Source organism: Drosophila miranda, chromosome XR, assembly GCF_003369915.1.
Source record: "Drosophila miranda strain MSH22 chromosome XR, D.miranda_PacBio2.1, whole genome shotgun sequence".
Taxonomy (NCBI): Eukaryota; Metazoa; Arthropoda; class Insecta; order Diptera; family Drosophilidae; genus Drosophila; species Drosophila miranda.
Window position 1 is genome coordinate 28,920,614 of NC_046674.1, and position 12,057 is coordinate 28,932,670.

Genomic DNA, 12,057 nt, shown 5'->3' on the forward strand with positions numbered 1-12,057 from the left:
TATTTGCAAACATACATTACAAATACCCTTTGCTTAGTAGAAGTCCTCCCGAGAACGGAACCACTATACCGAATGCATATTTGTTCCTCTACACAATTCACTGTCGCTCATACTGCATCGGGGTGCATCATTTAACGGTCCTTAGATACAAATTATTGGGAACACTATGTTTTATACCCGATAGTGAAAGAGTATAGGAGTATACTGGTTTTGTGGTAGAAGTGGATGTGTGTAACATCCAGGAGGAAGTGTTTCAGACCCTATAAGGTACATACATATATTCTTGATCAGCATCGAGCCATGTTTGGGCGGACATCTATGGCGCCCACAATTTTAAAGATATGAGAAATTACATTTATGTGGCTACACAACCTCCTTTAACGCGCTTATTCATTCACCGTCTCTCTTTCTCACTGGCGGAGGGGAGCAGCGGCCCTTGCCGCGGCTCACAGCGTTCCCGCTTATTTGAAATATTATTTAACTGAGATCAGCAAAGCCATATTTAATATCTTTATACGGAAAAACTTGCTTGGATCAACGTACGAAAAGTAAATGTGCCTTAAATAGACCCATAAAATAATTTCCAAAGAGTATTCCGGACCTCGATCTCTCGCAGACTTAGGTATTTCTCCTATGGTTTTGGTGCGATTCTTCTGGTAGCTTCTCTGCCTCTTAGGCGGCGCTTTTGTCTCTTTTTGTGTGCCGTTTCTTTCGTTTCATCGTGGCGGGTCGTGTGCCACTGCGCGGCGCTTTTAGTTGATGTAATTGCCTGGCACCCGCTGCCCTTGCCACTGTCTCTGTCTCTGCCCCATTCGCCCCACCACCAGTTGGGTTACCACTTCTGCTGCGCGTTGCGCAATCGCAACACCAAGGTCACACCTGCCGCCATGTCGATCGAGATATAATTTCGCCGATTTGCGACTTGTGCGTCTTGTGCGTCTGGGCCCTCGTCGTCGTCGTAATTGAGGCATTTGAAATCGGCAACAAATTGCCAGAGATCCGACCAGATCCGCCCATGGTAAAAGTCGGCCACCAGACGCCTCTCCATCTTCCCCCTGCCATCTTCCCATCGCCCCTTCGGTGGGCGAGTCATCGCCAGAGATTACATGGCCAGAGATTGGATTGCGTGGGAAGACCTTTCGAATCGATTGTCTAACAGTGGCTTTTGGGTGGCTTCTACTTCTTTATTCGTGATTAATGATGGGGAACTCTATGATCTAAATATGTTGTACAGACGGCCAGGGGACAGGTAGACGAATGGTCCAACTCTTTCTATTTCTCTGGCTGGCTCCTCCAGAGATCCTCCTCCCGGATCCTCGTCATCGTCATCCGTGTAGCCCGAAAAGGGAGAGGGCCTGAAGGGCAGGCTGAACCTTCCCTGAACAGGCGGTCCTGTGTGGCCCAGTAACTGTATTTGTGGCGTGAACAGACCCTGCTGCAGCTCCTGTTCAGGCTCCGGTAGCTGTTCCTGCCTCTGTTCCCGCTCCCTCTCCCGCTGCACAGAAGGAAAGGTCTGAGGACCCGTGTAGCCGGGACTCAACTGCGAGAGTGGGGATTGCTGTGGAGTGGACGGCACCAGCGGACGCCAAGGCATGGAGTACAGCCAGGCAGGGAAGGCGGGATACTGCTGCTGCCCCTGCAAGAGAGGTAGGCATCCGAGCAGCGCCAGGATGAGGGATGACAGTGACATGCTGGCCATCGATCTCCCGGGCGAATGGTGGCCCTGGCCCTGACACCCAGTGGATATATATGGGCGGAATGACCGTTATCCGATAGCCATGGATCCGCTGAAAAGTGATATCTTTCTGGCACCGCTTCTTCCTCAGTGTTGCGCAACTTGGAATCCAATTCCCATTCCCATTCCCTTTCCCTTTTCATCTGTTTCCAGAGGTTCCCCCGCATCGATCCCCCCATCGAATTCCAGTTAATGACGCTCTCTCTCTCTCTCTCATCGTGCAGAAACATAATTCTTGTTAAATGATTTTTCGGCTCTTTGAGTTTGCGCAAATGATGTTGCAACATCCAAATTTGTTGCCTTCAGAGTGGCTTGATCAACAATCCATGTAACTGAGATCCACCGCCTTGCCCTGCCCTTCGAATGCCAAATTTTCCACATGAGGGCCTACAACTGTGGCACTGTTGTGACTCTGTTGCTGCCGGTGTGGCAGATGGGATCTATGCCATACAAAATGGTATCACAAATACAGGCAGAAGTGCTTCCCTTTATCGTACAACAGTTGCAGTTGCAACCTAAAAGAAAGTCATCCGGTATTGCAGTCCACTGGCACTGACAGTCCACTGTCTACTGTCCACTGTCCAGTGCCGCTGTCGCCCCTCATCTACCGCTTTCGCACCACGGACAGCAGCATTTCAATTTTTGATGACTCGACTTGATCGAAATCGAAGCATGAACATAACGAATAATGTGCCAAAAAGATTAACAGCACCAGGTAGCAGCAGTAGCAGTAAAAAAGATGGTAACGAAGGTCGCCGAAGGTGTAGATACACTGTTTTTGGTTATTGCTATAAGATATCGTCACTGTCATCCGATGTTTGAACAGATAAAAGAACATTAAGAGTATAAAGGGTACAACACATGGCAGCTACATATGTGAATCTGAAGCCTCTGATTGATTTAGCCTTTTATTGCTTCCCTTAAAAGTTATCCTTCGGAACCACATTTGTATTCATTTTCCTTGAAGATCGTTCCCATGATGATCTTGCAGCCAAAAGAAGGTTGTGTTCTACATGGAAAATATATGAAATAGCCTTTTAATCTACGTATATGTACATATATTATGCCCTTTTTGCGTGACAATTCTCTGGAAAGGTATAGCATCGTCTCTTCGAGTTGTGAATGCAATTTTTTTTCTTTACTGGCGGCTGGCGTTTGGCGGCTTCCAACTGCAGCTGCAAAGAAAGTTGACGCCGTGCCACAAAAATGCTGCTGTTTTTGCTATGATTTCTGCTGCAACGCTGCAACGAAACTATGGGAAGGTGTGGGCGTCTGCCGGTCTGTCTGGTGTCTTGGTGTTTTGTTTGCTTTACCTTCACTTTTCCGCCTCTTTGCACACTCTTTTACCACACGTACTACAGCGGAAGCCCCCGAGAACCGAATCATCTCTAATTTGGATCTCTAATCGCCACATAATTCGCCACAGCAGCTGCCGCAAACAGCAGGCACAGGCATTAATGTGGGCAAATTACAAAATTCTGGCAATTAGTTTGCCAGAATCCGGATTGACGGTGGGAATCCGCGTAATCAAATTAGCCATGCTCGCATTTTGGCCAACAGACTCCAAGGTCCAGAGCCCCCCATTTGGTGACGCCATCATTCTGCTCATGACATAATTTATTGGATTAAATAGTACAAAAAAAAAAGATAGTTAAAAGGTAAATTCCTGCTCAAACTAAATGCATTTCAGGTCTAAGAAAGGCAGAAGTAGAAGTCCAGGGAAGTTATGGAACAAGATGCTCAGACTAGGGATCTTATGGCAGGCGATGGATCCCAGTGAGTCGTCAGGGGATGAAGGATGAGGACTATCTATAGTAGGGCGGCTGGAACTCGCGGCTGGGATGGCTCAAGGAGTTCTGGAAGGAGTAGGACGGATTCGAAGAGTGAATGGATGGGCTTGAGGGGTGAACGGCTGGGTTAGACGAGTGGCTGCTGGAATCTGGGGATTGGTTGGAGGAGAAAGCAAAGGCACTTTCCGAGTACTGACGATTTCCTGAGTTATGAGGCTGCTGTTGCTGCTGCAGCTGCTGGGGCCACTCCCGCTGCATGGTATGGGACGAAGGCAGCTCGTAGGAGTGCGATTGCATCTGGACATAGCCCTGGCTCTCCTGTTGCTGGGGAGAGCCCCCCAACAGCTCCTCATGCCGCTGACCTTGGACCTGGCCTAGTCCCTGGTGGCTGGAGGGCTGGACAGCGTTGAAAGGAACCCGCTGGTAGGCCTCTGGCAGGGATTGGCTCAGTAGGCGAGTGTCGAGAGCATCCAATCCAATGAAGCGATCTTGGTCCGAATAACTAGAAAGAGTATAAGCTGGAACAAGCTTGATATCGCGGGCAGGAGCAGCAACAGTTTTATGGCTGGTGGCATGTGCGAGAGCCGAAGGAAATCTATCAGAGTTTTGGGCAAAATCGGATGGTTGCCCTTCACGATGTTGCTCATACTGAAAGCCTTGCTCATGAGATGGTTGCCAGGATTCAGCTCTCTGATGATGTGGCTCCTGCTGGAGGAGGCCTTGTTGATGATGTTGTCCTGGCCTGCCATGCTGCTCGGGAGCGTATTCCACTTCTTGGTGGCCTTGTTGATGATGTGATTGGGACTGGTGCTGGTGGTACTGCTGCTCCTGGTGCTGCTGGAAGCCTTGATCCTGTGCAAGTCCCTGAGATGACTGCCAGGGTTCACCTCTCTGTTGGTGATTTTGCTGTTGTCCAAACTGTTGCTTCTGCTTCCAGGAGTGCTCTTCTTGTCGATGCTGCTCCTGTCCCCCGTAGTACTGGTTGTTGTAGGGACCGTTGTAGCCCTGCTGCTGTTGATGATTGGCCCCATGAGAGTGCTCCAGGGATTGTGGAATTTGATTGCCATGAGATCCATGAGATTGCCAGGGCCCAGTGATGATGCCCGCTTCCGTGCTGGGCGGCCCCTGGGCGGGCAGGTACTTGTGGGCGGGTCCGTTGTAGCGGTATCCGTTCCGGTTGTGGTTGAACAGCTGCTGATTCCTGCCCGGCTGGACGACGGCCTGGACAGTGGTCGCTGCAAGGGCGGCGCTGAGAAGGAGGAACTGCAAAAAAGAGCACAAGAGAAGCTGTAGGAGGAGCCAAAACGATGCAGGATCAAAGCGTTGCACTTACCACGCGAAGCTTCATCTTTGGGGCGGCTGGTCGAGTGCCGAGCGAGCAATGGCAAAGCCGAGTCACGCCAAATACGTTTTATAGCATTACTACGAGTAGGTCTAGGTCCGACATCAATTCAAACGATCTCTTGTCAAATCAGCGCGTGAGCGTTGGCCAAAATTCGAGTACACCAAAAAAAGAGTACAATTGTGGGATGATGAATGCTGTTTGTGCCGATAGCTGCCAGTTTCTCACGTATTATCTATAACTAGCAACAGCTTACTTACAGATGTGCCAATTAGTTATTTCATCTTTATCTAGATCATTCTGGTACGGAAATGTGGCTAAGATATGAAATTGAACACGAATTCAGGAATGGTTGAGGGGCCTGGACTTTTACTTTTCGACGAGGCTGAAGCGGGAATCTGCGGTGGTCGTAGGCGGTCATCTCATAATTGTACGCAAAAATATTTAACTATTCCACACACAAACACATACGCACAGATATGATATGAGCCCGAAACACAGAGCAAAACAGAACGCGAATCATGAAGCAAAAGGGAAATCAGATTCAATGCCGATCGATTGGGCCCAGTGGGCCCGGGAGCATGGGCAGCACTGGCAGAAAGTGGGCAAGGCGGTATTTTTATGGATAGTTCCGCGCGAAGCCATCGATGGTACTATCGATAATATCGATGGAATTGATCGACCGTCGATACATCGTGTTGGGAGTAAAAATATGAATTCAAAGTCTATAAAATTATCTAAATGCAAAAGGGTAAAAAGAGTGTGGAAATCAATCTCTTACGAAAACCTCCTACGACAAAATCAAAGACAATAAAAATGATTTGTTAAAACTGAAAAAGTCTCTGGAGGAAAAGACTACTTGTAAGAGAAAGTCACAAGCCGATCCATTAATTATGATAAATAAATTTTTACTGGAAGCGGAAAAGCATTGAGCTTATTTTATTTATTTCTAATTACTTATGAGGCTTTTGATGGAAATGTCTATATAAGTAATGGTGTTGCATCTATATTACTCGCATTATTTTTGCGTTAGTTTTAGCGATTGTTCTCGTAATTGATGATGAGTAATGGTCGTATTCCCCTATGCTTCCAGACCAATCTAATCTGAAGGGCAATATGGTGGTTGATGGTTGCTTGGCACACGAACACGCACAGCTGATTCAAAGTATGAAATCTCTGTCGGTGTCTGTGCCGCTGCGCTTTTACCAGATCGACTGCGAATCCACCGGAAGTTTTTGCCACCAGGAAAGTTCAGGAGGTTGCTCATCTAACGAATCGAGCACACGATGGGACTAACTTATTCGTAGACAGATCGTCCACGGTAAGTTCCAGAAGTGTCTTGGCGAGCAGGGAAGCACTAGACACCCTAAGCACGACAAAGTCAGTGCGGATCTATTGGGTTCCCAGCCACCAAAGCATCTAACGAAACGAGGCAGTGGACGTTCCGCACGAACATAAGATCTGAGAACGATCTCGTATGTATGTCCGAAACATACCATTGGAAGAGTGGAGGATTATTTGCATTTCGTCGAAAAATTGTTGTTTTTTGTGACCGCGACGGACGGATCGATCATTCGATCTCAATCCAATAGATATTGCTGTGCGACAGTGCATGGATAGTTCACATCCTCATTTTTCGATTAGGCAATATACGTACTCACAAAATCGTAAATTACAAATTCAAAACCCGCGATTTGGTGACTGAGCACTTTCATAATTTTCAATCGGCACTTGCAGCTCTGATATCTCAAACATTTAATGGGTTGCAAAGAGAATTGTATAGACTTTTATAAGATTTTGTATTCGTGTCGATACAATGGCTATATTGTCCCAATAATCCAGTCCCGCGTGAACGTGGCATAAATGATCTGCTAGAGAAACTTTGGTGTTGCATTCATCGTTGAACAGAGCTGACAATCCGAAGTTGAAGCGTACATTGGAGCCCCTTAAATTCGAAAATCTGCTGATTTTTCAGGCTAACCTTCCTTACTGTGCAGGGAAAACACTTTCCAATTTCGCATTTAGTATTTGTTTATTACTGGGTAATTTGTTTGCGCTTTTCTAGTATGCTGACAAGCACCGGTTTTGGGTCCCGGGTCTGGGCAGCTGGCCGTAAAATAAATAATCATAAAATACTTAGAGTAACTAACAAAAAAAATACATTCAACAATCAACAAAATGTTGCATAAAATCAGCTATGAGAGGGGGGACTGGGGGCGAACTACTTTTTGGGTGGGGGCCTCAGGGCGAGGCTGGCCTCCAGATCGCCACCCGCACTGGCGGCGCTCGTCCGCAGCTGCTTCTTGCCCGGAATCGGGTGGACATTGCCACCGCCGCCGCTGGAGCCGGCTCCGCTGCCGCCCCGCTTGCCACGCTTGCCACCGGCGGGCAGTGTCCCTCCAGAGGAGCCCTTGTACGTGTGCTGGTAGCCGTAGCCCTCGGGATTATTGTTGAACTTGGGGCTGTAGCTGTCGTACTCTAGGCTGCTGTTGATCCCACCAACCTGACCCTGACCCTGGCCCTGCCCTTTGTGCTGGCCCTTGCCATGTGCATGGGCATGGGCGTGGGCGTGGCCGTGGCCGAGTGGGTGGCCGTGTGTGTGGACCAGACGGAGCGGCTGCTCTGGCCAGGATTCATGCTCCTCCTCGTACTTGGACCCCAGCGGCTCCTTCTTAAGCAGATAGGGATAGGGATTGACTATGGGGTAACCATCCTCCTGGGACTGCAGCTGCAGCTGGAGCTTGGCCTGCTCCCGTTCCTCGCGCTCTGAATCCGGATCCGGCTCAGCAAAGTAGCCCGTGTAGCCCTTGTAGTCCGGATGGAGGTCTCCGGCGGCCGACTTTAGCTTTTGTCGGTACTCGTGGATCGCCCGCTCCGCTTCCGGGTCGTGGCGCACTTTTTCGCCTTTAAACGGCAGCGAGTTAATGTCGTGGTAGATCTCAGAGTTGAAATACAGCTTGTGGGGCTTCCCGCCGGATCCGCGGGTATGCTGGTGGTGGTGTTGCAGCTGTTGGTCTTCCCCCGTCTCACGCTCCCGCTGCCGCTCACGTTCCCGCTCCCTTTCCCGCTCTGACCCACTGACCACATGGGACAGATCGAACTCTTCGATATTCTTGAGGGCAGCGCCATGGTCAAAGTGCTCCGTGCTCTTCAGGGGCAGCGTGTACGGTTTGGAGACCGTTTTCACGGTGGCCGTCTGAAGCGGTGCCCGCGTCTTGATCTTGTAGATGAACTCGACATTGGGACTGAGCTCGTCTACGGGTAGATCGGGCGCTTGGTAGGCGGTCTCCGTCTCGGACTGGAAGTGCTGCACTTGTGGCTTTGACTGGGCGTGAGAGTGCGACTGTGGCTGCGAGTGCGACGGGGAGTGGGACTGAGACTGGGACTGGGGCTGGGAGTGCGACTGGGAGTGGGAGCTCGAGTGGAGATGGGGATGAGCCTTGGTCTGGTGCTGTTGCTGATGATGGTGGTGCGCCGCCGCCTGACCGCCAGAGGGATGATGCTGGTGGTAAGACGACGATTGCTGGCGACCCTGTCCCGGCGGCGGAGTGTACTTCGGTCTCACCGTGCTGCTGCTGTAGCGCTTCTCATCGGAAAGCGAGGAGATCGACGAGGACGCAGAGGTTGCTGAGGAGTAGGATGGAGCCGCCGAGGACACAGAAATGGAGGCGGATGCCGGCTTGTAGTAAGTTGTGATTAGCGGCGGGGGCATCGACTGCGGCTGCTCCTGGGGCGTGCTCAGAATCTTGCCCTCTGCCTCCAGCTCTTTCATGTACTTGATCACCGACTTCTCGATTTGCTTCATTATCTCCGACTTGGGTATCTCCGTGGAGGCGGACACCTGCACCTTCTCCTCGGCTTCCGCTTCGAGGTTGCGGTACAGCTGCGGCGGCGGATACGGGACATAGTTGTAGTATTTTGTGCGATACTGCCGCTCGATCTCCCCCGTTTGGGGCTGGGACTGGATCGACGGATCTCCCTGTTCGTAGAGCTCGTAGCTGCGGGTCACGGGCTCCTTCTCGTACACTGGAGCGGGTGCCTGCTGCGCCTGAAGCTCCTTCTGCAAGTGCAGCTCCAGGAGTTCTCGTTCCCGTTCCACATCCCTCTGCGGCTGCTCTGATGAAGCCTTGGGCTCCTTTGGGGCCGCCTGCGATTGCGTTAGGATCTGTGGCTGTGGCTGCTGGATCTGTATCTGTGGCTGTTTGTAGGCCAGCTTAATGGCATTAGCCACATACTCGGCGGCACTCTGCGAATCCTCCAGCGTGATCGTATCCTGATGGTTCATCGAAGCTGCTGCTGCTGCTGCTGCTGATGGCCCAGAACCCACCCGAATTCCACTTGCAACTGCCGCTGTGGTCGTGCTCAGACTGCTGGGATACAGAGTCTCAGGTTCGGGTCGCACCAGATTCAGTTCCACCTGTCCGTAGGCATAATCTGGGAAAGGGAAAGAGGGTTCCAGGTGTTTTTGGTTTCAGTGCTGCAGCGGCCTTTAATTGAAATCTGTTTTTCGCGCCTCTCTCTGGCACTCACCTTTGTTGGGCGTCTCTTTGGATCTGCTGTGGAGCACTGAATGGCTGGACCCTCGCCTGGTGTGGGTGCGTCCTGCGAGGGCCAGCTGATCCGGCACAGAGTCCTCCACCAGGGTCAGACCCCCTCCACCTCCTCCTCCGGAGCGGCGGCGGCTGTGGCTGTGCCCCGAAGTTCCTGTGGTGACGGACACAGCGTTACACAGTGTTGACATCTGCAAGGGGGAGGTGCAAAAGGGGCGTGGCTGATCAATTTCACGGCGAATTGTCATCGAAATGCATCGGAAAAGTGCTCCAATTTGTTGTGTATACACTCATTTTCCAATTAAACTAATTAAGTCTACTATATTTTTAGCGTATTTACTTTCGCTTTCGTCGATCATGGAGGGGTAGGGAGGGAAAGACGGAAAGGGGGCAAAGAGACAAAGAGGGGGGGGGGGGGGGTGGTGTAACAACAGGGTGATTGCAATTTCTAAATGATTGCTCTCGCTCTCTTAGGTTCAATGGCCCAAAGATCGTTGGTCGTTTCAATGGAGGATGGTGGATGGAAAATGGAGATGTTGTGGCAGAGGGGCAGGCAGAGGGGTGATTGAAACATTTTGTGGCATGAAGTGATTGCGGCACGCAATTGTGTATAGTATGTGCTGTGGATCGTTGTGGATCGCTGTGTGAATTAATATCAATATCCAAATATGGATAAACTGATAAATATAAAACATAAAACCATACACAAAAATAAGATATTCGATCAAATGTCTGAGTAAATTTCATTTAATGTCTGTCGGACCCATAGAACCAGATAAAAATCCTCTATGCAAATGGTTTCAAATCAAGCTCTGAATCGATTTGTGGGTTGAATGGAGAATCTGCTAACCATTTGGGAGTAAACATCCTTCAACCAATGTTTTCCGTTCTCGTTTGTGTGTCCAATGGTTACTTTAGAGATCTTATTGGGTCTTGAAAATATAGTACAGTTATCCACTTTGAAGGAACAGTATCTGTTTATGATGATAGAACCTTTCGAAACACTTTATTTAACAGGACTTTCTGCAGGATTTCTTGGAGACAAACCGAACGAAATGTTGCATGTTCCGGGCAGGGCACTATATAACGGCTAAAATACATTTCACATTTGCATTTATCCATTCTAGGAATCACTTTTCACAAGAACAAAAAGCACTCCTTGTGCCGGATTTCGGGGATGGGTCTGCCTTGAGGATTACTTACGAGTAACAGCAAATAGAGGCACAGCAGGCCGCGGCTGCGATTGAATGGAGCACTGTCCATTCTGATTGTGGAGCACTTCTGGATGAGGATGAGCTGAGGACTAGTCCGTGGATGACGATGCTGACGCGCTCTAATCGCAGACGTTTGGTGCGAACGCGGTTGGGTCTGTGGTGCAAGTGTTTGCGGCACGCTGGCGCAGTGCGGCTTTTATAATGATGCAGACCGTTGCAGCGGAAAATTTATGCGAATGTGCAGGCCAAAGAAAAAAGCACAAACATACGGAGAGAGAAAAGGAGAGAGCGAGCGAGAGAGACAAAGAGAGAGAAAAGTGCACAGAGATTAACTTTCGATGACAATTCAAATTGTAAAAATTGTAACGAGGCAATCGACGAAAACGCACTGGCGTATGCGTGATATGTACACCCATAATGACCCTCCCGATCCCCGATTCCCGAACCTCGACTCTGAGATCATGGACTACTCTTTGCTCTTCCACACAACGGGAAAACGGTAGAACTGGTTTCTCGGCTTCAGTTGTGACTTTGATGGCCAATTAAGCCATAGGCCAAATAGACAGACAAACAGTTCAATGAAATGTTTGGGGCTCGAAACGGTTTTAATACCTGTAATTGACTTGTAAAATCCTCGCCAGCAAAGGCATTTATTGGTCTAAGCGACAGCTAATCGATCAGGGAGCGGCTTCCCCACTCCACTCCAGAGGTTGATATCTTTGGATATCGGTTATCTGTCAAGCAATGTCATGGCTCCACTTGATGTAGCCCTGAAGGATGCTTCATCAGGATGCTTGGTCCTCAATTAGTTTGGTCTCGAACAAGTGAAATATTCCTGGGTTTTCCTCTCAAGCTGTTTCCGAGAGACTGTATTCCAAAAGAGGTGCCTCAACCGCATGAAACCGCATGCGCAGCAGCCGCATGGCAGGCGCATGGGATAGATGGTTGGATGGGTGGATGGGTGGCTGGCCAAGTGTTTGTCTTCATGGTCACTGATTCAGTGCATAATAATTAACAAGGAGTGAGGCAAAGAGTGGCTGCAAGATTTATGATGATTTTCCATCAAATGTTGCAGTTGCAGCCATAGAAAATACCAGGCAACAATGTTGATTCCAATTTCAAGATTACGAGACCTAAGACATTAGCCAGAAGGATCGAAAGCGATCGCTGGGAATAGAGGGTGGTGCTGCCGATTGATTGGTTTTTGAGAGCTTGGCTCTGTGCTTTTTGGCTCACGAATTGCCATGAAATTCATTTTACGTGCCCCACAGGGCGTATGATTTATATTTTAATATTCTGGTGGGAGAAGCAGGCAAACAAAAAGCGAAACGAACACCGAAACACTTGCCACACTTAACGCCAGCGATAATGGCCGTAATAATCAAAAGCGAAACAAAGCGAAAAGCTGGCGGCGGTCTCCCCCCCG

The 12,057-nt window shown here is 49.5% G+C and overlaps 3 protein-coding genes across 3 annotated transcripts; all 3 read right to left on the reverse strand.

Moving 5' to 3' along the window:
• Positions 1-1,210: 1,210 nt before the first annotated feature.
• Positions 1,211-1,690, reverse strand: LOC108165251. The gene is made up of 2 exons (XM_033386182.1): positions 1,502-1,690; positions 1,211-1,408 (listed from the first exon to the last, which is right to left on the reverse strand). Exons 1-2 carry the CDS (start codon positions 1,688-1,690, stop codon positions 1,211-1,213), a joined length of 387 nt encoding a protein of 128 aa, XP_033242073.1.
• Positions 1,691-3,334: 1,644 nt separating this feature from the next.
• On the reverse strand, positions 3,335-4,949 carry LOC108153762 (GATA zinc finger domain-containing protein 10). Its single transcript, XM_017283901.2, has 2 exons — positions 4,859-4,949; positions 3,335-4,788 (listed from the first exon to the last, which is right to left on the reverse strand). Exons 1-2 carry the CDS (start codon positions 4,871-4,873, stop codon positions 3,541-3,543), a joined length of 1,263 nt encoding a protein of 420 aa, XP_017139390.1. The 5' UTR covers positions 4,874-4,949; the 3' UTR covers positions 3,335-3,540.
• A 1,940-nt stretch (positions 4,950-6,889) lies between these two features.
• On the reverse strand, positions 6,890-10,784 carry LOC108165250. Its single transcript, XM_017301288.2, has 3 exons — positions 10,621-10,784; positions 9,398-9,608; positions 6,890-9,301 (listed from the first exon to the last, which is right to left on the reverse strand). The coding sequence occupies exons 1-3, from the start codon at positions 10,678-10,680 to the stop codon at positions 7,089-7,091; spliced, it is 2,484 nt and encodes an 827-aa protein (XP_017156777.1). The 5' UTR covers positions 10,681-10,784; the 3' UTR covers positions 6,890-7,088.
• Between the last annotated feature and the right edge of the window lie 1,273 nt (positions 10,785-12,057).

Excerpts from the sequence above, each read along its gene's own strand:
- LOC108165251 (XM_033386182.1), bottom strand. The coding sequence starts at position 1,690 with ATGTCACTGTCATCCCTCATCCTGGCGCTGCTCGGATGCCTACCTCTC. Across the intron at positions 1,409-1,501 it reads GTCCTCAGACCTTTCCTTCT|TTACTGGGCCACACAGGACC; the intron begins GTGCAGCGGGAG and ends CCACAAATACAG.
- LOC108165250 (XM_017301288.2), bottom strand. The coding sequence starts at position 10,680 with ATGGACAGTGCTCCATTCAATCGCAGCCGCGGCCTGCTGTGCCTCTAT. Across the intron at positions 9,609-10,620 it reads GCCTCTATTTGCTGTTACTC|ATGTCAACACTGTGTAACGC; the intron begins GTAAGTAATCCT and ends TCCCCCTTGCAG. Across the intron at positions 9,302-9,397 it reads CAAAGAGACGCCCAACAAAG|ATTATGCCTACGGACAGGTG; the intron begins GTGAGTGCCAGA and ends TCCCTTTCCCAG.